The sequence below is a fragment of the Ambystoma mexicanum genome, chromosome 1q (genome assembly GCF_040938575.1).
Source record: "Ambystoma mexicanum isolate Mex_15411 chromosome 1q, UKY_AmexF1_1, whole genome shotgun sequence".
In the NCBI taxonomy this organism is placed as follows: domain Eukaryota; kingdom Metazoa; phylum Chordata; class Amphibia; order Caudata; family Ambystomatidae; genus Ambystoma; species Ambystoma mexicanum.
The window spans coordinates 1390198885-1390220158 of record NC_090922.1 but is presented as its reverse complement, the minus strand read 5'-3'; the positions used below and the strand labels follow the sequence as shown (position 1 = coordinate 1390220158).

Genomic DNA, 21274 nt, shown 5'->3' with positions numbered 1-21274 from the left:
TTTTCCTAATGTTGTTTATTCTAAACGTTTGTTTCATTTCATCCCAATTTGTTCCCCAATGGATCTTCACAAAAAAAGCAGCTCAGTTTTATCCAACCTACATTCTTTATCGTGCCATTAAAATGCATTTGTATTTCTTATATGTTAATTTGTTTTACATGTAACACACCTTTTAACACTATCAAGCAACTTTTCATAAAAGGTCAAATGCGTACTTAGGGATCCCACATTGAGCTTTTTGTTTTGGAATGAGCAAAACAAGACTCTTTAAGACTGGTAAAATGGCCTCCTTATCCAACGTATGCCACTTTTTAAGGTTAAAGAGAATCCTGGGGCTGTTTGTCATTGCAACGGTGAACACTCTTGGTCCCATATCTAGAAATAGCACAATGCTCCAGCCTATCCAAAATTAACTGCTGATCTTGTGCTTTTGCTGAGCAACCCAGCAAAACAGGAGGGGCAAATATCACCCCCGTAATTGGCTCCAGTCATGTCATGGAGGTGGCAGATTTTAAAATTGGCATCCATTGACACTACAATTCTTTTGATGCTAGAGACTCCTTTCAATTAATTATGCAAGACCTGCGATATGGGTTTAGGTGTCCAGTTCTGACATCGCAGTCCACGAAAAACATACAATCATAGAGGATCCGACATGTGGTAAATATACTACACAAAATATAATTTACCTCTAGAATTTCTGACAGGGCTTTTACAAAAGCGTGTTTATAAGAGTTCTTGTTGATGTGCGTCCGACCTTTTAAAGTGCAAATCAAATTTGTGCTTCTCCACCGTTCCAACAGATTCCCATGTGGAGCCTTTCTCTGATCAGCATGCACAGGAAGCCCGGATTCCTTCCCCAGCCTCAACACAGGTCGTCCTTGTTGAGATAGGTTGGTCATTTTGAAATCGCCACTAGGCGGTTTGTCTGTATTACAAGTTATATCTGCAAGTGCTTGGCACTGGGCAACCTCCCGGAAGACAATTGGATCTGGGGCTCTGTTAGAAACGTTTGCGGTCACTGCTGTTCCATTACTTCTACTTTGAGAATGACAGGTAACTTCTCCCAATGCCACAGAAGCTCTATTCAATCCCACCTTCATACTCATAACTGATTGTGTAGCTGTTGATGATTCTGTCCATATCGCCGGCAAGGTTTGTCATGCTTTAACTACCAGTCTGCTTTTCCTCCCCTGGCCTTCATGACAGCTGTCATTGGGCACATGTAAAATAAGTGTTTTCCGAAAAAGATTTTCTGGACTTTCCTCCTCCCCACTGTGAGGGGTCAGAAATGCAAGGCAGACCACTGTTTGATGATTGTTCAAAATATGCCATTTTATTAAAGTATGAATAATATTAAATGCCTCACTATACGTACTCTTCTGGGGATTTCCCTGCCTAACCAAAGCTAAGGTGAAACACTCTAAAACGGCCTGGCCCTCACACTAAATATTGAAGACAAAGAAAATTATAGCTACCCCTTCTGACAGCCTCCCTTAAACTGAACTATTGTCAGTCAAGATCCCCCTCTCAGCGTCCCAAACAATATTTATGTATCTCATCTACCGCCCTCCAGGTCACATCTCATTCTTCGAGGAAGATATCACTGACCTACTGTCCAATAACACCAAACCAGGGTCACAGATCTTCTTGCTTGGTGACTTTAACCTAGGCCTCCTTGATCCTAATGACCCTAATCACTAAATTCAATCTCCCAGTTCGGCTTCAACCACCGTGTCACGGCACCGACCACCGCCTGGTCTGACCATCACTACATCTCCTTCACCATCCAGGGGAATGCACCTACCACTCCAAATCCCTCCATCGCTCTGAAAGTCCTCGCCAGAAACAACCGAAATATAACGCTCCAAGGTTTACGCCCCTGACACAGATCATCTTAGACCCAGCCAACTACAAGGACTTAGATTCAAACAAGCTAGTTGACCTATATAATAACACACTTGAGGCAGATGTAAATAGCATCGCCCCCATTAAACTAACCAAAGCTAAACCAATAGCCCACCTTAACAAATGGTTTACCCTTGAACTAAAAATCCTCTGGAACACCAAAAGAGCAGCATGGAGAAAAACGCCTAACATTACCAACAAGGCGTTATTCACCTCGGCCGCCTCCTCCTACAAATCTGCCATCCTTAACCCTAAAAAGAAGACTTATGACAACAGAATCCTTAATGCCAAATCCAGGACCAAGGAGCTCTTCAGTATTCTCAGGGAAATTGAGTCCCCAGCCTCACCATCGGAAGCCTGCGTGAAAGACGCAGAATGGTATGCTAAAATACAGAAAGCTCTCGCAGACAAAATTGCTCTGCTCCAATCCAAAATTGAGCAAAAAAAGAACAGCCTGGCGAAAAACACCAACACTACCTCACCTCCTAACCACTGTGCCCCTGTATGCCCACCCTTCTCCTTCTCACCTGTTTCTTCTAAAGAAGTGTAAAATATCATTAAAGGCCTCAAACCTTCTAGATACCAAGGAGATCCCAGCCCAGCCCTACCGTGATCATTCAGGAAGGCGGCAAGGACCTGGCCCCTTTCATTACTGCCATAATTAACTCCTCCTTCGAGACTAGCTCAGAACCCAACAACCTCAAGGAGGCATGGATTATGCCTCTCTTAAAAAAACCTAACCTAGACCCTAATACTCCCACCAAACACAGGCCCATCAGCACCGTTCCCTACATCCTAAAGATTCTAGATAGAGTGGCCTATCTACAAATCCAGAAAGACCTGGAGGACAACAATTTACTGGGCCTCAGACAGTCAGACTTTAGGCCAACACATGGAACGGAAACAGCCCTCTTGGACCTAAATATCCAAATGGATGATGTTAAGGACAATGGTAATCTGGCCATGCTCCTGCTGCTAGACCTATCGGCAGCATTCAATCTTTTCGATCACCAGATCCACACTGATTACCTGTCCATAGCAACTGCCTTCTCCAGCGACGCCTCTACCTGGATACAATCATCCCTGTCCAACTGCACCAATAGGGTCTTCGCACACTCAGCCTCAGCCTCAGCCAACCCAATTCCCTTCTATTGCGGCGTAGCGCAAGGCATGTGTGTCTCGCCAATGCTTTACAACATCTTCACTAAGCTCCTCTTTGACTGTCTTGACAACTTGCGTGTCACATATACGAATTACACTGATGACACTCAGGTTCTCATTACACTGTCAGGGTGCTATGAAGATGACTCCAAACGAATTAACGAGATATACTTGGAAATCCAGGCGTGGATGGCAGACCACAGTTTATGCCTCATTGACGAAAAGGCCGAGCTCCTGATCGTAGGCTCCCAAATACTACTTAACAAATTAGACCCACACTATGCATCCATCAACATTGATGGACATCTGATCAAAGTGGCTATAGAAATCAAAACCTTGGGGGTATACTTAGACTCCACCCTCTCTCTCAAAAAGCAAGTGAATGCCACTGCTTTTACAACTGCCAACACTAACAAGCTGATTAATGCATGCAAGTCATTCCTTTCGCCCAGTGGCTGCATTACTTTGTCCAGGGCACTAATGTTATCCAAAATTGACTATTGCAACACCCTCTTCCTAGGCAGCTCTGAACGGAACCTCAACAAACTCCAGGTCCTTCAAAACAATGCCTTAAGATCTGCATTGAGCAATCCTAGATCTACCCACATCTACCCACATCACCAGCTTCAAACAGGATGCCCACTGGCTTCCAGTATGAGATAGAATCACCCTTCGTACACTTGTCATCACCCACAAATGCCTAACAAACTCTGCCCCTAAGTACCTGGCAGATAAATTCAACAAACGCCAACCAGCTAGACCAACTAGAGCCCTGCACTCGCATTGCCTTACCATCCCCAGATTCAACCTAATAAGAGCTGGTGGAGCGAGCTTTGGTGGTGTTAGCCGCCAAGCAGTGAAATGCCTTACCCCTCAGCTTCAGAATGGAACCCTCGCTCTGGACCTTTAGAGCCAAAGTAAAGAGCTGGATCTTCGGTAAGAAATGCTAATGATCGGCTATCTTGCCTTCAAAATACCATGCCTGTGTAATCTCTTACTCGCTTAAGCTTTTGGCACCCAGTTACCTCAGGGTTCGGTGCGCAGTACAAATAAATAAACTAAACTAAACTAAACTATATGGCAATTCAAATAGCATCAACAACATTCACAGTTTATTGATAATCTCACAATAAACTGGTTGTGTTCCCTTCCCCAGGATTCAAAGTTAATTCTACTCCAAAATTCAACAAAATAAATCTTATAGATAGAATAGTCTCAAATGAATGCTTGATGTTTCAATGTCAAAGTGAAGTATTGTTAACCAAAGTTCCAACAATAGCAATTATTTTCTCCTTGGTGCAATATGGACTATCCACTTCCTCAGAACAGCACCAAAGGTGTTCCCAGCCACAGCGCTTTGCCACCTCTTCCAGTAGTGAAAGGAGTTTTCCACAGTTCAAAAGAAATGCCACTTCTACAACGGTCAGTGAAACACAGTTCTGGGTGAACAATTAATATGTCATCAGTCACAAGATTATAATTTGCAAGAGGCCTATTTGTCAGGCTGACTTCACAGTGCTGCTGCTTCAACAACTTCACTTCTACTCAAGTTTACCATGAGAACATTCTCCTTTGTCTCATAGTACTTTTGAAATGTTGCATCTACTGACACTTAAACATACCACTACTATCTCAGTGTTGACAAGATTCAGATTAAGGTACTTTAACACCCTCCATCACTCTTCCTCTGAATATCTCTTCAAAAGGGGCAGCCTTTTTCCACTCTCGTCTTTCTCGACTTCAAATAATTTTCTATAACAGATGAACAGCACATTTCCCTTCCCCACCTTTGCCTTCATAGCTATGCCAACTGTTAGCCTATTTTCCCAGGCGCCTTGTTGCCGCTCTTGGTTGCAGGTAATACTTGCACACTTGAATATTCAGCAATGTTAAACGTTCTGTAAGCTCACAGGCTTAGTTACATTGTTTTCTGGCTTTCAGAAAAGCTGCTTTCAGGCTTAATAGGGGAATACTATTGGCTTGGGCAATGCGTGCTCTCTCTTCAATGGTAGATACAAAGTTGAAATGCTTTACTTATTTACTAAGCATTTGAGGTTTGCGTGAAGATGTAAAAAGTTCACTCTTTCTTTGGAAAGTGAAATTAGGCACTTGCGACTACTTCAAGTACTGTACAACTTTTAAAGTGTTTGACAATAGCTTTTGAAAGCGTTTCCTCTTCACACAAGTGAAAAAAGAAATGATCAATCATCAAAGGTCTAACAAACAACTTAAGCTCACTTCTATCTTCATGCAAGTGAAGATAGGACTAGATACTGGCAGTACTCTCTGCAAGAAAGCAGAACGCCAGGATTTACTCACCGGCTTCAGTAGTCCTTGTTACGCGGGTTAATCAACTTCCACGACTTCGGCACAACTTCTACTGCTTCTGGCTTCTGGCTTCACAGGCACCCACACCCTTCCTCGTTGAAGGTGTCTCAGGTACGGCCACTCGACAAAGGAGCCCCTCTCTCTCCTGAGACCCACGGCTTGCCTGCAGCTCCTCCACTCGGTCTCTGACACAAGGCTGGTATGGCAATCTTCACAATCAGGCTCACATGGGGCAAGACAGCCTTCCTGCCTGCCTTCCGCAGCACAGCCTCTGCAACTCAGAGTTTGTGGGAACAGGACCCTCGCAGAACAAGCAGGTGAAATCTGCTCTATCAACATTTTGGCATATATTCGGTACTCCCACTTCTGCAATAGATTGCCAACACTTCTTTCTGCCTCTGCTGCTACAGTCCGCATTCCAGTCACAGTCCTAACTCCTCCTCATTGCCTGCATCTGAATGGGCCTTTTATGCCTTCCCAGTTTCCTTTAGGTATGGGTTGTTAGGCTTAATTGCCTGACTACTACTATATCATGCCCCTTCAGCCCTCTTCCTCGTCCCAGTACTCATGGGATTATGGCACTCGTAGTCTCCAACAACAAAGTTAGTTCTTTTAAGCAACTTCTTAGTTTTAAGGGTAGATTTATTTCCTGCAAAGCCATTAAAAGATAAACCATTAGAATTGGTTGTTACAGAGGAAGACAATTGGCTTAAGGCAATATTGCAAGATCCTTTTACATTATTCCTTTGTGAGTAAGGAGGGTTTTTATCCTAAGATACCTTGACAGATCTTTCTGTTATGAAGGTTTGTTTAGGTTTTAGGGTATTTGTTCCCAGAGCCATAGAATGTATGAGTTTCAGATACTCTGTAATAGCAATAATCCATTATTTTTTTTAGCAATCTTGAAAGGTATTCCTTTACAAAGGACACTTACTGCGTCTCAATCCATGGGATCTCCTCATCACCCTGGGCCTTGTTTACACCCAGGTGATCCTCTTGCAGTACACCACCCCCACTGTCAGGATCAGGAAGTTTATGCCTTTCCCTGGACACCTGGGAGGAGTCTTTAGGCAGGGGTTCAGTGAGGGATCTGTAGGATTCATCACACCACACTTTTGAGAGAAGCGAAGAAGATGCTAGAGAGCATAGTTCCTTGCCCTGACTGGTTTGTTGCATGAGGCCATGGCTAATTCAGACATTGGGCACACCCCAAATATGGTTAGAAAACTGTACTGGAGGAGGTAGGTATCATTGTATGCCAAAGATAACATTCCTCAACCACGATATTTCAGCAAGAGGGTATGCTTCATTTGTATCGCTTGGATGCCCAGCCAAACGAATTTAAAAGTGACAGGAAATCAATAATTGTTAAATAACCTACAAAATGCCTTTTCAGTAAGGCTTATTCAAAACTGTGAGAAGCGATCACTTATCACTAAATGAGCAAGGGAACCTTCGGTGCCACTACTTCTAGAGCTGATTCCAGTGATAATAGATTATCACATGATCAACATATTGCCTCACCGGGAACTGTGATCCAAGAGTGTCACTTAACCAATTCCGTACCTCACCAGGACATGTGTTCCAAGATGGAACACATAAGTAACATGCTACGTGTTAGGGAGAATTCTCCAGAATGGCTAATTTCCCTTACCTGCTGAGTCTCTCAGCAGCTTTGCTGGATTTCTAGGATTTATTGTTTCACCTGGAAAGAGAGTGAGACTTTTTTCTCACTCTTACATGTGTTTTGCTGTGTGTGTTTAACATTTTCAGGTTCATAGCCTGTGGAGCCTAACCTACTCCACAGGCATCATTGTTTTACTGTGTGATACACAGCACCCTCAGTGCAGTGACACAGGGTTGTCTTTTAGACGTCCCAACTCAGACTCCATTTTCTGGGACTGACTACTGTCTCCCAGCACATATAAAGTTGCCATTAACTTTAATAGCCTCTGTAAAACCACAGACCCAGTACACCCTATCTTACATAGAGTACTGGAAAGGGTTAATAATCCCTTTTTGTCTGTTTCTCTTGGAGCATTGTTTCGCTCCCTTTTCATCAAGACTTGGCTGGTGGCAGTTGTAACTACCCTATTTTTCCTACCACAGTTATCTTAAATAACCCTGGTATTGTTTTAGGCTATCTTGGTAGCCTCGAACGTAAACCCGCTAGACCATATATGTTTTATTACTGTTCTGACTGGGTTTAATCGCCAGTTCTTGTTGTAAAAGTCTTTCTCGTGCTTTACTCTGCACGCCAAACCGGGGTTGATTCCTTTGTTCACCGTCTTTCTCAGGCTTTTACACTGAAGCCTTCCTTAGGCGCCTGTATGTCTGGGGGGCACAGGATGTGAGGGAGGGGTTTAGGGCCCCCTGCACAGGGTCTCCTTGGAGACCCATGTCGCACTCTGAACTGATTGGCTGTGGTGACTGTCCCGGCGGGACAGCCACCCTTCTGTGTGATTGACAGCCAGGCTGTGTGAATGGGGGAAAACTGCATAAAAAGCAGGTCTCTGGGTCTGAAAAGGCAGAGTCGCCACTGGAACAAAAGAACCGACGAGGAGCTGACGAAGGAGGACCTCTACTACGACTGAACCGCCCGGTGAAGCCCTGCTGCAGGTCTGAATCCTCGAACTCCAACGACAGAGAAGATCCTCCAGGAACCCTCTTCCCCTGAGCTGGTGGGAGCAACCAGTTTGCCCAAATTGCAAGCCAGGACTCCCTCTTCTGTTCAAATTCGCTGTACAGAGCTACAGTGGGCCGGATAGCCAGGAAGGTCGAACCCTGCCTGGGTTTTAAGAAGCGCACCTTTTATTCATTGTTTTGCTCTGCTGCTGGTTTCTTCCCTGGGTAGTGCAGGACCCGCCAGTCTTCCTACTTCGTATCAGTCCGACAGTCATTCAGGAACCGTGAGCCTGCAGAAAATACCAGGAACGTCTGCCTCATTTAAAGGTACTGTGCAAATCAGTTGTTCGTTTCGTTCAGCCATGGTGAAAGTGTATGAAATCTTTCTCCAATCCGAGGGGTTGTCCTTCTTTACTCTTTGAACTAACTTTTCTGCCAACCAACTTCGTCCGGGACTCTTGGCAAAGACTTAACCGCAAACTACCCTGAACTGTGTGATCTTGAGCAAAGACTTTTGTCCTATTGACTTTGGCCCTAAGCCTTTTTGATTTGATTCCATCACTGTAGTTCCTCTTCCTAGATTGCCCTACTTACTTACCTGTTGGTGCTGTTCAAATTCTGCCTAACTTTGTCTTTCCCTCCCTTTTAAATTTCTGTAGTGCCATTTTGCTCCCACTTCATTTGTGAGCTTAACTTGTCTGGAAAGCTATTGGGAGTGGTGTGGTGTATCAAGAGTGTGATTTTTAAACTGCTTTACTTTAGTGTAATGTTATACAGCTGATGTGTAACTAAATATATATTCTTTTACTCAGAAACCTTGAGTCAGTATTTGGTTGAATCATAGTAATTGCTGTCCTTTGTAACTATCGATGCTGCTCACTTTACTCTTGAGATAAGTCTGGCTGCTCTGCTACTGCTACCACTTTACTGTGTAGTACAGGCTGGTACCAAAGGTGAATTTGAGCTGTCACTTGTAGTCTTAATTGTGTGTGGTGTTCCCAAAGGGTACTGCATATAATTCTGCCTAACACTACCTCACTGGGACAGTGATCCCAGATTATCACATAAGTAACATATCACCTCTCAGGACCAGTGATCCAAGATCATCACATAAGAATCATATTGCCTCACAAGTGATCCTCCATTATCTCATAAACTGCATATTGGAAAAGTGATTGAAGATTATCACATGAGCAGCATATTGCCACACTGGGATAAGTAATTGTGATTGGTTATTTATAACTGGCTTAATAACCAGAGGTTTCTAAGTGCGGACCCGGGGATTGAATCTGTGTTGCTCCATGTCGTCTTGCTTCCAAAGTGAGCACGTTGTCCCTGAGATAACCTCCCGGGATCCAAGATTATCAGAAAAACAAGAAAATACCTCCTCGGTGCAAGTGATCCCAGATTATTTTATAAACAAGACAATTGTAGTGACAAGTGATACCAGATTATAACATAAACAGAAAAATGCTTTTCTGGGTCATGTGATGCCAGATTATAACATATACAACATGATGCCCCACAAGTCAAATTATTACATGAGTAATGCCACTCCTGGTTGGTACAATTGATCCCAAATTACCACACAAGCAAGAGAAGTGCTCGTCTGTACAAGTGATCCCTGACTACATTATGTTATGTTATGTGGATTTAAATCCTGCATCACAACCACCCAGGGGTAGTCTCCATACGCTCCCCTGGCTCTGCAAGAAAGAGGACAGGGTTGGTTAGTGAGGTTAGGAGGACAGGATAGGTCCAGAACCAGGAGAAACTGGTGTCTGTGTGTGTTGGGTTGCGGATGGGTTGATTGCATGGATTGGCTTGTTGTATGCATAAGGGTTAGGCTTAATGCTTGGGTTCTTTGTTTTAAGTGAATGTCTGTTACGTTGGGTATGTGTTTGTGTGTTTGTGTAAATTGGCTGGTAGTTAAGGTTGTGGTTGAGCACACTGTCTTGTGGACCCGGAAGGGTGAGGCCCAATGCATGGGTTGTTTGTTGTATGTGAGTATCTGTTATGTTGGGTGTATGTTTGTGTGTAGTTTGGCTAGCCCATGAGCGTGTATAGATGTAGGAGGTGTGTAGGAGGGGAGCAGGAGGGGAGCAGGCTAGTTATTACACTGGGTACTCTCTAACTTATTCTAGGTGGCTAATCTTCAACATTCTATCTCAATGTCACACATGTCTGATCTTCACAAATCTATCTAAATGCGACATATGGCTACTCATCACAAATCTATCTGAATGTGAGGTAAGGCTAATCGTCACAATTCAATCTAAATGTGGCACATGGCTACTCTTCACAATCTATCTAAATGTGACGAATGGCTAATCTTAAATTCTATATATGACGCATGGCTAATCTTCACAATTCTATCTAAATGTGACACATGGCTACTCTTCATAATCTATCTAAATGTGACGAATGGCTAATCTTCACAATTCTATATATGACGCATGGCTAATCTTCACAATTCTATCTAAGTGTGACACATGGCTAATTGTCACAAACCTACCATGAAATAAGCAAGAGAATGCTTTTTCAGTATTGCCTTTCAAAATGGAGAAAAGTGAGACTAGTCACACGAATCCCCAGACATGTTTCGGCCTCATTGGGCCTCATCAGTAAGCGTTAGCTTGGATCTCTTGGCCCAGCAGGAATGGTACCCATGTCTGGGCATACCCATCGCACTCAGGGTGACTATAGAAAATCAAGAGGTGATGGGCGGAAGGTTTAGAATTAATCTTAACCTCTGGCATCGCTCTAGGCAACCCTCCAGACCATCGTTCAAGATGGCCTCAAATCTAATGGAAGACGCTCAGTGAAATGTTAAAATGAAGAAGCACCACTTTTCTCTTTCAAAGTTAACGGTAACTCTGCCTCCCTCCCCCACTGCCTCCATCACTGCCTTCTGTCTACTGTACTGTCACCACAGAATTCTAATGTACACATGCCTATGAAATGCATTGTTATTGTGGTACCACCACACATCTCTTAATGTTCTTCGCCAAACCGGATTTATCATTTTCATGTAATTACAGCTGGTCATCAGGCCAATGTGGTTAATTCTTGAACACCCCCTTAGTACATTTTGTAATGGCGATATTGTGTCAGGTGCAAAATTCAGTGTGCCTGGGTTAGTATGGGGTGAAATGTGCTCTTCCATTCTAATATTCATAGTGAATACTAAAATCAAATGTGGTAATGTTGATGAATGTTGACTTGTGTAATTATAACACCCAAATTCTTTTTACAGGCATTATTGTTTCAACAAGTATCTATGCGGTTCACAGAAATCCCAGTGTATGGCCAGATCCCGAGGTATGGTTCAACCTTCTTTTGGGTAACTAAAGATATGCAAACCTATAGGACGTCTTACACAGCGATCTTCTTCTGAGAGACGCCATTTTGAAATATAGAAAACACATTTCATGCTCCCCTTTACCATGTTGGTAAAGGAGAGCATATTGTTTCTGCCATTCAGTCAGCCACTCTCTCGTTGTTAAAATAACGAATTGCCCACGCACACCTGTGAGTTAAATTCAAGACATTACAAGAGAACAATTGGGATGTGTAGGGAACATTTGAATAGATCATGTTGTGGTGTGTGCAAGATACAGTGCAACCGTGTATTTTAGTAGAGTTGTGTTTGCCAGTTCCATTCCTTATGAATGAAAGCTGGAAATGCTTTTGTTTTTTTCCATTTGAATGCCTTTTACACATTTCTGGCAAGGCAAGCTTACAGGAGCAGGGAAGAGGGGGCACGGGAAACCAGCAATGCCTACGTGCACTTTTTATTTTACCAAAAAGTGTATATTTTCTCACCTCATTGGGACATGGCAAACTTCCTAAATTATAACAAATGGTAGATTGCACAGTGTAGACCAACCATGGCCCTTCAAATTAGCAGTGCAATGGTTGAGCTATGATCTGCTTAATATTGGCATGACAATAAAGGCACTTGTTTCTGAAAAAGAAAGTGCTTTGTCAAGAAGCACTGTACAAAGAGCAGATTGATTGCTGGAGCTATCCCACTGTTTGTAAACTTTTGCAAAGACATGCTTCAATAGTTACATCATTAAACTACCTGCAGAAAGAGCTGGGAACAGTAAATGGGATTGGCGAAGGAAGACATTAAACGTTTTCAGTATTTACAGCTGTACATATTTGCAATCCAGTAGCGACGGGGGTTGGGGCTCATTGTTGTGCGAGGAGCAATAGCACTTTAAGATGCTGGTGATCCACACTGCGAGAGGTGGTTGCTAAGTGCTGCCATGAAGCCGCTTATAGTTGCTCATAATGATCTTATTTTAATATCTTAATTGGCTTTTAAAGTGTCAATTCTAGTGCTTAATAGCTCCTGCTGCAGTGGCATCATAATGCAGCTTTCTGGAAAAAAAACAAAGAATTAACTGTGCAACATTTGTCTGAGCAGGTTTGTCTAATTGCGGTTTGCTGAAGGCCACGGCTTCTTCATGCCACTTAAGGTGATCAGGGAGCACACCCTACAAAGTGATCACCCCAAAGAGGCAGCATGCCTCACACATCTGTGCTCATTAGACAGGGGTTTATGGCAAGGGCTGAATTACCCAGCCATAGGGAGGCTTCTGGTTCCAGTAGACCCGGTGGATCACTCTCAAGATGCCCAGATCACCCCCTCCTAGACCAGAAGGTGGAAAGGGCCTGGAGAGTAGGATGTTAGGAATCCTAGGTTTCCACTCCATGAATATGGTAAATCACAACATTTTCAAGTGACCAGTTAAGTGGGAGTTGACGTAATCACCCTATTAACCTGCTGGAAACTGTCTGAACTCCTTCTTCCTTCTCCATATCCATCCACTAAGCCCAGTACAATTTTTCACATTTAAAAATGAAATAAAATACTGTGAGGAACTGCCATCTAGCAACAGTGCAAAGTCCTTGCTTTTTTTTTTGTCAATAATAAAATGATGTGGGTACTTCTATCTGAGAAAGGGTAATTTGCTGATCAGATTCCCCTTTTGCGAACTCTGCATGGTATGTATCTGTCTCCTGCTGCATCAGTATCTTGAGCCGCAGCATCTGCTCTACCCATGGCACCAAGCAGGTCCAGAGTTCACAGATGCCCATGCGACAGCGACAGTGACAGAAAAGTCGCTGCCATGCAAGGGCGACATTTAAGATATGCACCCCTTTACCCAAACGACAATGATCATAAGTAGCCCATGAGGGTGGAAGGATAATCTGCAAAATAAAGCTATGCCTGAGATTAGGCTTAGTGCATGGTACTACTTATGATCATGGCTGCCACATTCCAATTGATATTTGTAATGGCAGAGCATCTAAGGAAATGGTGGCACTGGGACATCAGGCAGCGGTACAGCTGTTACGGGGTTATTGGAAACCTGCCGCCTGCTGGTGGGTTTTGTGGCAACCCCGTAATGAGGGCCCTTGCCCCTTCTCTGGTCCCCCATGATGTCTGTTGTGCTCCCCTCCCTCGTCCCCCGTGATATCTGTTGTGCCCCCTCCCTGGTCTCCTGTGATGTTTGTTGGCCCTCTTCCCCCTCTTGGGTCCCCCGTGATGTCTGTTGTACCCCCTGTCCCCTGCCTGGTCCCCTGGAATGTCTGCTGTGCCCCCGCCCCCTCCATGGTCCCTGCGATGTCTGCTGTGCCCCCCTCCTCCACCCTGGTCCCCCGTGATGTCTGTTGTGCCCCCTCCAGCTCCCCCTCTCTGGTACCCCGTGATGGCTGCTGTGCCCCTCCTTCTCTAGTCCCCTGTGTTGTCTGCTGTGCCCCTCCCCCTCTCTCGCTCCCTGTGATGTCCGTTGTGCCCCCCCTCCCACTCTCCAGTTCCCTGTGATGTCTGATGTGCCCCCCTCCCCCACCCTGGTCCCTCGTGATGTCTGCTGTGCCCACCCTCCCCTTCTCTGGTCCCCCGTGATGTCTGCTGTGCCCCCCCTCTGTGGTCCCCCGTGATGTCTGCTGTGCCCCTCTCATCCCCTCTGCTGTCCGTCCCCCCACCCTGCTTTGCCTGATCTCTTCTTTCCCGCCTCCCTTTCCCCCTTTCCCCTTATTTCTACCACCCACAACTTCACCTAATCACTACAGGAGTTTTCTTAATTCACTATGGTTTCACCATTACCAACCTGTTGCCAATGTTTGTATTTGACTTTTTGGACACATTGGGCCTCATTACGACCCAGGCGGCCACGGAATAAACAATGCCGGTAAGGGACCGGCACCGTTCATTCCGGGCCGCCTCATTACGAGTTCTGTTGCGGGTCCCGCTCAGGACGCCTGGCCAGATTAGACTGCAGAGAGGGACCCGCTAGCAAACCAGGATGCTCACAACGGGCCTGTCATTAATGGGCCCATTGTTAGCATCCTCACCATTCCCATTGAGCCCTATGGGGGCTCAAATGGGAATGGGGATGCACCGGGTCCGGCTCTCGGGAAAGGGAATTACCGGGCCCTCCAAGGTTGGAATGGCCCAGTAATTCCCTATTCCTGGAACCCGGACTCGGTACCCGGTATGGGGGTAGCCATGCAGCTAAAAGAAGCATGGCAACCTCTATACTCGTAATGAGGCCTCTTGACTCTTGGTGCTTCACCTTCTCAACTCTCATGCTGGACCTTCCCTGGATCTCATGCTCAGGGTGGCCCTTAATCATGCTGTGACCATTGTCATCTTGAATCCTTGCTTACATTCCTGTTCCCTGCAACATTATGTATTTTTACTGACCTCTGCAACTATACTCGCTCTCCGCTTTTTTTCACTGTTTCATTCTCATGTTATGTTATGTTATGTGAAAAGCATTTATAGAGTGCACAAACACCCGAAGGCACCCTAATGCGACAGTGAGTACAGAGCTGCCAAACCACCAGATTAGAACACAAAAGTTTTCAGCATACTCCGAAAGATAAGGTGGTCAACTGTCATCCGCAATGCTAGGGGAATAGCATTCCAAGCCTTGGCGGCAGCCACAGAAAAGGCACGGCCGCCAGTACAGGTCAGTCTAAAATGGGGAACCTTAACCAGGAAAGCATAGTGTGAGTGGGTACACCACGTTGGTACGTAATGGGGACATTTATCTTGGATGTATTCCGGCCTAAGGCCGTTAAACGGCCGATGTACCATACACAAGGATTTGAATAATATCCTCTTGCCCACCGGAAGCCAGTGAAGCTGCCTTAACAGAGGGGTAATGTGGGCCCCAGTTGGAGGCCATAAGATCTCTCTGAGAGCAGCATTCTGCAATAACTATAACTGATGAATCACATTGCGGGGTTGAGCAAGATACAGTGAGTTGCAGTAGTCTAGACCACTCAGGACGAGTGCTGCTACAACCGGAGCACAACATTTTTCCGGGACATCCATCGCAAGGGAGGAGGAAATAACAACCCCCAAGTTCTTTACGGATGCCACAGGGACCAGGAGAGGGCCAAGAGAGGCCAGCCAGCAGTCATTCGTCCAATAGAGAAGCAGCGAGGTAGTCCCAACCACCAGCACCTCCGTCTTGCTACCATTTAATTTAAGCCAATTTGATGACATGCATTCCCTGACCTCCTGGAAACACAGCCTAAACTGACTAGCCATATTGATGTGATTAAGGTCAAGGCGGACTAGAATTTGGGTGTCGGCATAGGAATAGTAGCAGAGACCATGGGAGTGGATGAGAGCCAGAAGATGTCTAATATACAGATTGAACAGAATCAGGGAGATGGCAGATCCCTGCTGGACGCCGCAGGATAGTAAAACTGGAGTACAAAGAAAGGGAGGGAGTGAAACAGATTGTGAATGGTCGGCCCGAATAGAAATGAACCAGTCCAGAACTCTGCCTGACAGCCCGGCAGTAGAAAGCCGGGATATCAAGATAGGATGGTCGACGGTGATGAATTCAGCCGACATATCCCAAAGAACAACTGCGCCGACACCCACCTGGTCCACCAGGCGAGCCAGGTTGTCAAGCACCAAGTTCAAGACTGATTCCTTACCCCTACCAGGCCGAAAGTCGGACTAAAATAAGTCAAAATAAGATGTAGATTTCAGAAAAGTGGAGAGCAAAGGGGAAACCAGGGCTTCCAACAATTTCACAAGGAACAGGAGTAAAGAAATAGGACGATAGTTTACTAACACCTCTGGATCTAGTGAGTTTTTTTTTAAATAATGGGATTACAAGGGCATGTTTAAGTGTGGATAGGATAACTCCCTCCATGAAGGAGGCATTTACGGCTGCTGTAATCTGAGAGATAATAACCCTTGAATTTTCTTTCAGCAGCGCCAGCGGAATGGAGTTAGTGGGAGACGCTAATTTCAACCCTAGAATGGCAGCTAGATTATCTGCTTCAAGGAAGGTGGGAAATGAGGACCACGTCCTTTCTTTCCGAGAAGGCTCAGTCGATGTTTTAAAAGCTGGCATGTGCACAACATTGCTACTGATATTATCACAAATAGCGTCAATATTAGACACAAAAAAAGATGACAAGGAATCACAGAGAGCTTGGGAAGAAGTTGTCTGAGTGCTGGTCATCGCAGGAGAAGAGAAGGACAGAACAAGCTGGAAAAGGGCCTTAGGTTGATTAAGGGCTTCTTCATCTACCCTGATTTATGATAGGCAGTGAGCCGCTGGCAGAATACAGATTTAGTTTCCGCCGAGTAGTCAGCCTGCCATTCCATGGCAGACGTTATGGAAGAACTTGACACCCTATGCCAGCTGCGTTTCCAAATAGCTGGCTTAGGTTGCGCGGCAATAGGTACAGGCAAAGGAATCGAGAAAGGAACCAGATAGTTATCAGACCAAATAATAGGAGATGGAGGGGACAGAGTAATAGATTGCTCCAGAGCAAAGACTAGATCAAGAATATTTCCCCATAAGTGGGTAGGTTTAGTCACCCCCTGGTGAAGGCCCAGGTCAAGCATCAGGTCTAGAAATGATTCCCCCTGACCACTAAGAGCCAGGTTATTAGGAAGATTAAAGTCTCCCATGATTACTAAGTTGGGGTGTTGAGTCTGCTATTCAAGTGCTAGCGCTGGAAAATTAGTGCAAATCAGGGTATCGACTCCAGGGGTTGATATATTATTAGCACTGGGAGAGTAAATGTAGAGGATATCGAAATGCGGGCAAGAACACATTCAATTTTCAGTCTGTGGTTGGGAATTGAAAAGTTGACTTTGAGTTTCGTATTATAAATAATGGCCATTCCACCACCCAGATGGGTAGCCTTCCGGTCAACATGTATTAGTTCGTAGTATGGCGGGAGGGACTGGACAATGGCAGGGCCAAATGACTCATTTAACAAAGTCTCAGTCAGGAATAAGAGATCCATTCCCAGAGTAGCTATAAGATCCTAACACTCCATGGAGTGAGCTACAAGGGAGCGGGTATTTATTAGCCCGCATTGGAGCTCCTTTCCCTCACTTCCAGCACTGTTAGGACAGATCAAAAAGCGAACTGGCCACTTAGTAGTAGATGGGGCCATAGATATCAAGGAACTGCAAGAGAAACAGGTATTTACACCTACATCTCCAGATGACAGCTTCCTTTCCTGCACTGCCTGAGCACGGACGTGCACAGACGGGCATGATTAAGTGCACCTTCGGCACGCTGATGGTGCGCCCGCTGAGCCCATCCGCTGCGTGGGCGAATCTCCTCCTCTCCCTTCTCCCTCTCTCCTTCTGACCTCGCTTACTTTTTTCTATGCACTTACTGTTATCAGAATTGTCCTTGGACCTAGTATGATATAAACAAATGTTTGTCTCCTCCCCCTTCCCTTACTTTTTTTCCTCCCTGACCCTCCAGCACTATCTGAAATGTCAGGCCTAATACGATAGTCGCTTGTTTTTTTCCTCACCCTCCTTTATCCTCACCTTCTTCCTCAACTCTTGTTGATCTCCGGTCTACCAGAAATGTTGTCAGGCCTAGTACAGTAGTCGCCTGTCTGTTCCAATTTCCCTCTCACCCCCTCCCTTCCTATCTGTGTTAAAGCTCTTGCACTAAATGAAATGTCGCCAGGCCGAGTACGATAGTTAATTTCATATTCTTGTTGTTCATGGCCTTCAAGAATGTCATTGTATTTTTCCTTGTTGCCTCCCTTGCCTTGAAGTGCTTTGAAACACATTGTGTATAGGCACTATAAATAAACTATCATATTTTATGAAACACTGAGGCTGCGGAGATGAGCCCGAAAAGGCATCCATTTGTACGATGTAGGCGCTCCAGTGTTATGAAAGCAATAAAATGTCTAGATTTCTTATGCAGTTCACTTGCTGGTAGGCTTAAGTGAGGTCTAACGTGGAGAAACAACCTGCTGTTCCCATGGTGGAGATTATTTCTTGGATGTTGGGCAGTGGATGTCTTTCTGGTACAATGCATTTGTTCAGTTCTCTCATGTCCACACAAATCTGGATCTTCCCTGAACTTTTACTAACTACAACCAATGGAGAAACCAACTCTGAGGCATTGATGCTTTCAGTTATGTCCTGTTCGACCAATTTCTTTAGCTCTAAGTTGACTTCATCTCTCATAGAGAGGGATATGTTCTGTATTCTTTGTGCCACCGGTGTATAGTTATCTTTGAGTGTGATCTGGTGAACAATCTATTGTAGGCACCCAACCTTGTCTTGAAAAATGTCCTGCATCACATTTATTCCTACTGATGGACCTCCCACTGACAGAACGCCCTCCTCTGCATTAGGGTCAAGCTTGACTAATAACTTCTTTTGGTGTGTCCAACTTAGTAGCAGCATGGCACTTTCTTTGAGATGTAAGCTTTCCCAGTGGTATTGCTTCCCTTGAAACTCAACGTGGCGTAGTACCAACCTACTAGGTCTATGGTCGCTCCCCTATAGATTCTTGGGTATATGTCGACTTAATTTAAATACTCGGGTCCCATGTTCTCCCAGATTTTCTTTGGCATCAACGTGTGCTTGCCACGAGGCTGCAGGGAGGAAGCCGACACTACAATATTTCATGTGTCAGCTCCTGTGACTATCTCTGCTGTTGAAGGTGATGTGTATTATGGTTAGCTGGGTGTAGCTTGCCAAATGCCTGGACAGAAACCTGGAGGGCCGGGCCTCCTTTTGGATCGCTTTGTGAGGGCAGGCAATGCCCTCTGCCCAAGTCCAGCACACAGTAGGCCGCTGTTCTGGACCTGGGTATCAAAGGAGCGCACTCATTCAAAAGGAGTTGATTTATTTATTTGAATTTGTAAAGTGCCAAACTGCCCTCGGGCATCGTGGCGCCGTTAAGAAGGCTTACTTCGTTACATATGTGCATTAGAGGCATACATACGTACATGTTGCTACATACAATTCCAATAAGTGCTTAACAGTGGTTACATAGATGGTGGGCAAATATATGGTGCCAGCCAAATCTTACACTGCGGCAGCTACATAAAGTTGCGAGGTCAGCATCGGTAGGCAAGAGCATGGTGCCAGCCACATGTTGCATGGCGGCAGTTACAAACAGTTGCTTTGTCAAGATTAGTATGCATATACAGATGCCAACCAAAAAGTTGCAAGGTGGCAACAACACATATATGTGTGGACAGGTCAAATGGGTACATGCTTGGTGCCCGGAACAGAATACTGAGGAGGCAAGCTACCCGTGGGTGCATGGTTAGTGTCAACATAGAATAGCATGGGTCCAGTTCCGTATTGGACGGTGGCAAGTGCATACTAGTACATAGGTTTACAATCAATGGGCAACAACGTGGAGCAAATCTCAAGGTATGGCGGGCAGCTACAAACACTTACTATTGTGGGGGGTGAGATGTTGCAAGGCAACTAACGTGGTGTGGGTGCTGGGAGTATAGACATATGGGTGCAGCAGAGGGGTGGGGGCGAGCAGACATACAGGGGGCAGCAGAGGGGTGGGGTGTGTATAGACATACAGGGTGCAGCGGAGGGGTGGGGGTGTGGTGCAGACATACAGGGGACAGTGGAGGGGTGGGGAGTGGGGTGCAGACATACAGGGGCAGCGGAGTGGTTGGGGGCGTATAGACATACAGGGGGCAGTGGAGGTGTGGGGTGCAGACATACATGGGGCAGCAGAGTGGTGGGCGGTGGGGTGCAGACATGCAGGGGGCAGTAGAGGGGTAGGGATGGGTTTCAGACCTACGGAAGGCAGTGGATGGGTGGGGGGTGGTTTGCAGACATACAGGGGGCAGTGGAGGGGTGGGAGTGAGGTGCAGACATACGGGGGCAGCAAAGGGGTGGGGTGCAGACATAAGGGGGCAGCGGAAGGGTCGGGGGTGGGGTTCAGACATAACGGGGGCAGCACAGGGGTGGGGGGGTCATTTGCAGAAATACGGGGGCAGCGGAGGGGTGGGGTGCGGACATACAGGGGTATCGGATGGGTGGGGGTAACATGCAGACATACAGGGGGCAGCGGAGGGGTGGAGTGCAGACATACAGGCGAATGGTGGACAGGGGTAGACAGGACCTCTGGGGTGGGATGTTGCAAGGCAGCTAACGTGGGGTGGGTGCTGGGAGTATAGACATATGGGTGCAGCGGAGGGGTGGGGGCGAGCAGACATACAGGGGGCAGCAGAGGGGTGGGGGGGTGTATAGACATACAGGGTGCAGCAGAGGGGTGGGGGGTGTGGTGCAGACATACAGGGGGCAGCGGAGGGGCGGGGATGGGGTGCAGACATACAGGGGCAGCGGAGGGGTGGGGGGAGTATAGACGTACAGCGGGCAGTGGAGGGGTGGGTTGCAGACAGGTTTATGACAGGCAGGAGGGCACTGTGGTCAATGAAAGAAGACTTTCATCATCTTGATTCTCCCTGTCTCTCTCTCTCGTTCCTGTCTCCTCCACTTGAATCCAATACTGCTGCAGTCTCTACCTCTCCTGTCCCCTCCCAGGCCTGGCTTCTCATTTCATCTCTAAAATGCAGGCCATCCTGTCCTCTCTCTCTTCATCTCCTCTTCCCTCTACTTCCGCTCTTCCTCTGACCCTTCTGTGGCCACCCCTACATCTTTGCCTTTCCCCTGTTCTCCCCAGACGAGGTTTCTAGACAAGCCTGATCTATGAAAGTCTCGTCAAAACAGGTTCCCCCCTGTCCTCTAAAACCGTCAAGGACCACATTGACACCCTGGCCCCTCCTATGGCTGACTTCTGCAACCACTCCTTCACCACTGGAGTCTTCCCTTCCCTCCTGAAGCACTCCCTTGGGCACCCTCTTCTTAAGAAACCCTCTGCCGACCCCTCCTGCCCTGCTAACTACCACCCAATTTCCATCACTCCTTTCCTGGACAAACCTCTGAAAAATC

General features: G+C 46.1%; 1 protein-coding gene across 1 annotated transcript in view; it reads left to right on the top strand.

Moving 5' to 3' along the window:
* The window catches only part of LOC138547986 (cytochrome P450 4B1-like), a 196804-nt gene that overhangs the window by 155010 nt on the left and 20520 nt on the right, over positions 1-21274 (top strand). The window contains exon 10 of the mRNA XM_069642248.1: positions 11279-11343. Within this exon, the coding sequence (XP_069498349.1) occupies positions 11279-11343 (65 nt within the window). The remainder of the gene's footprint in view (positions 1-11278; positions 11344-21274) is intronic.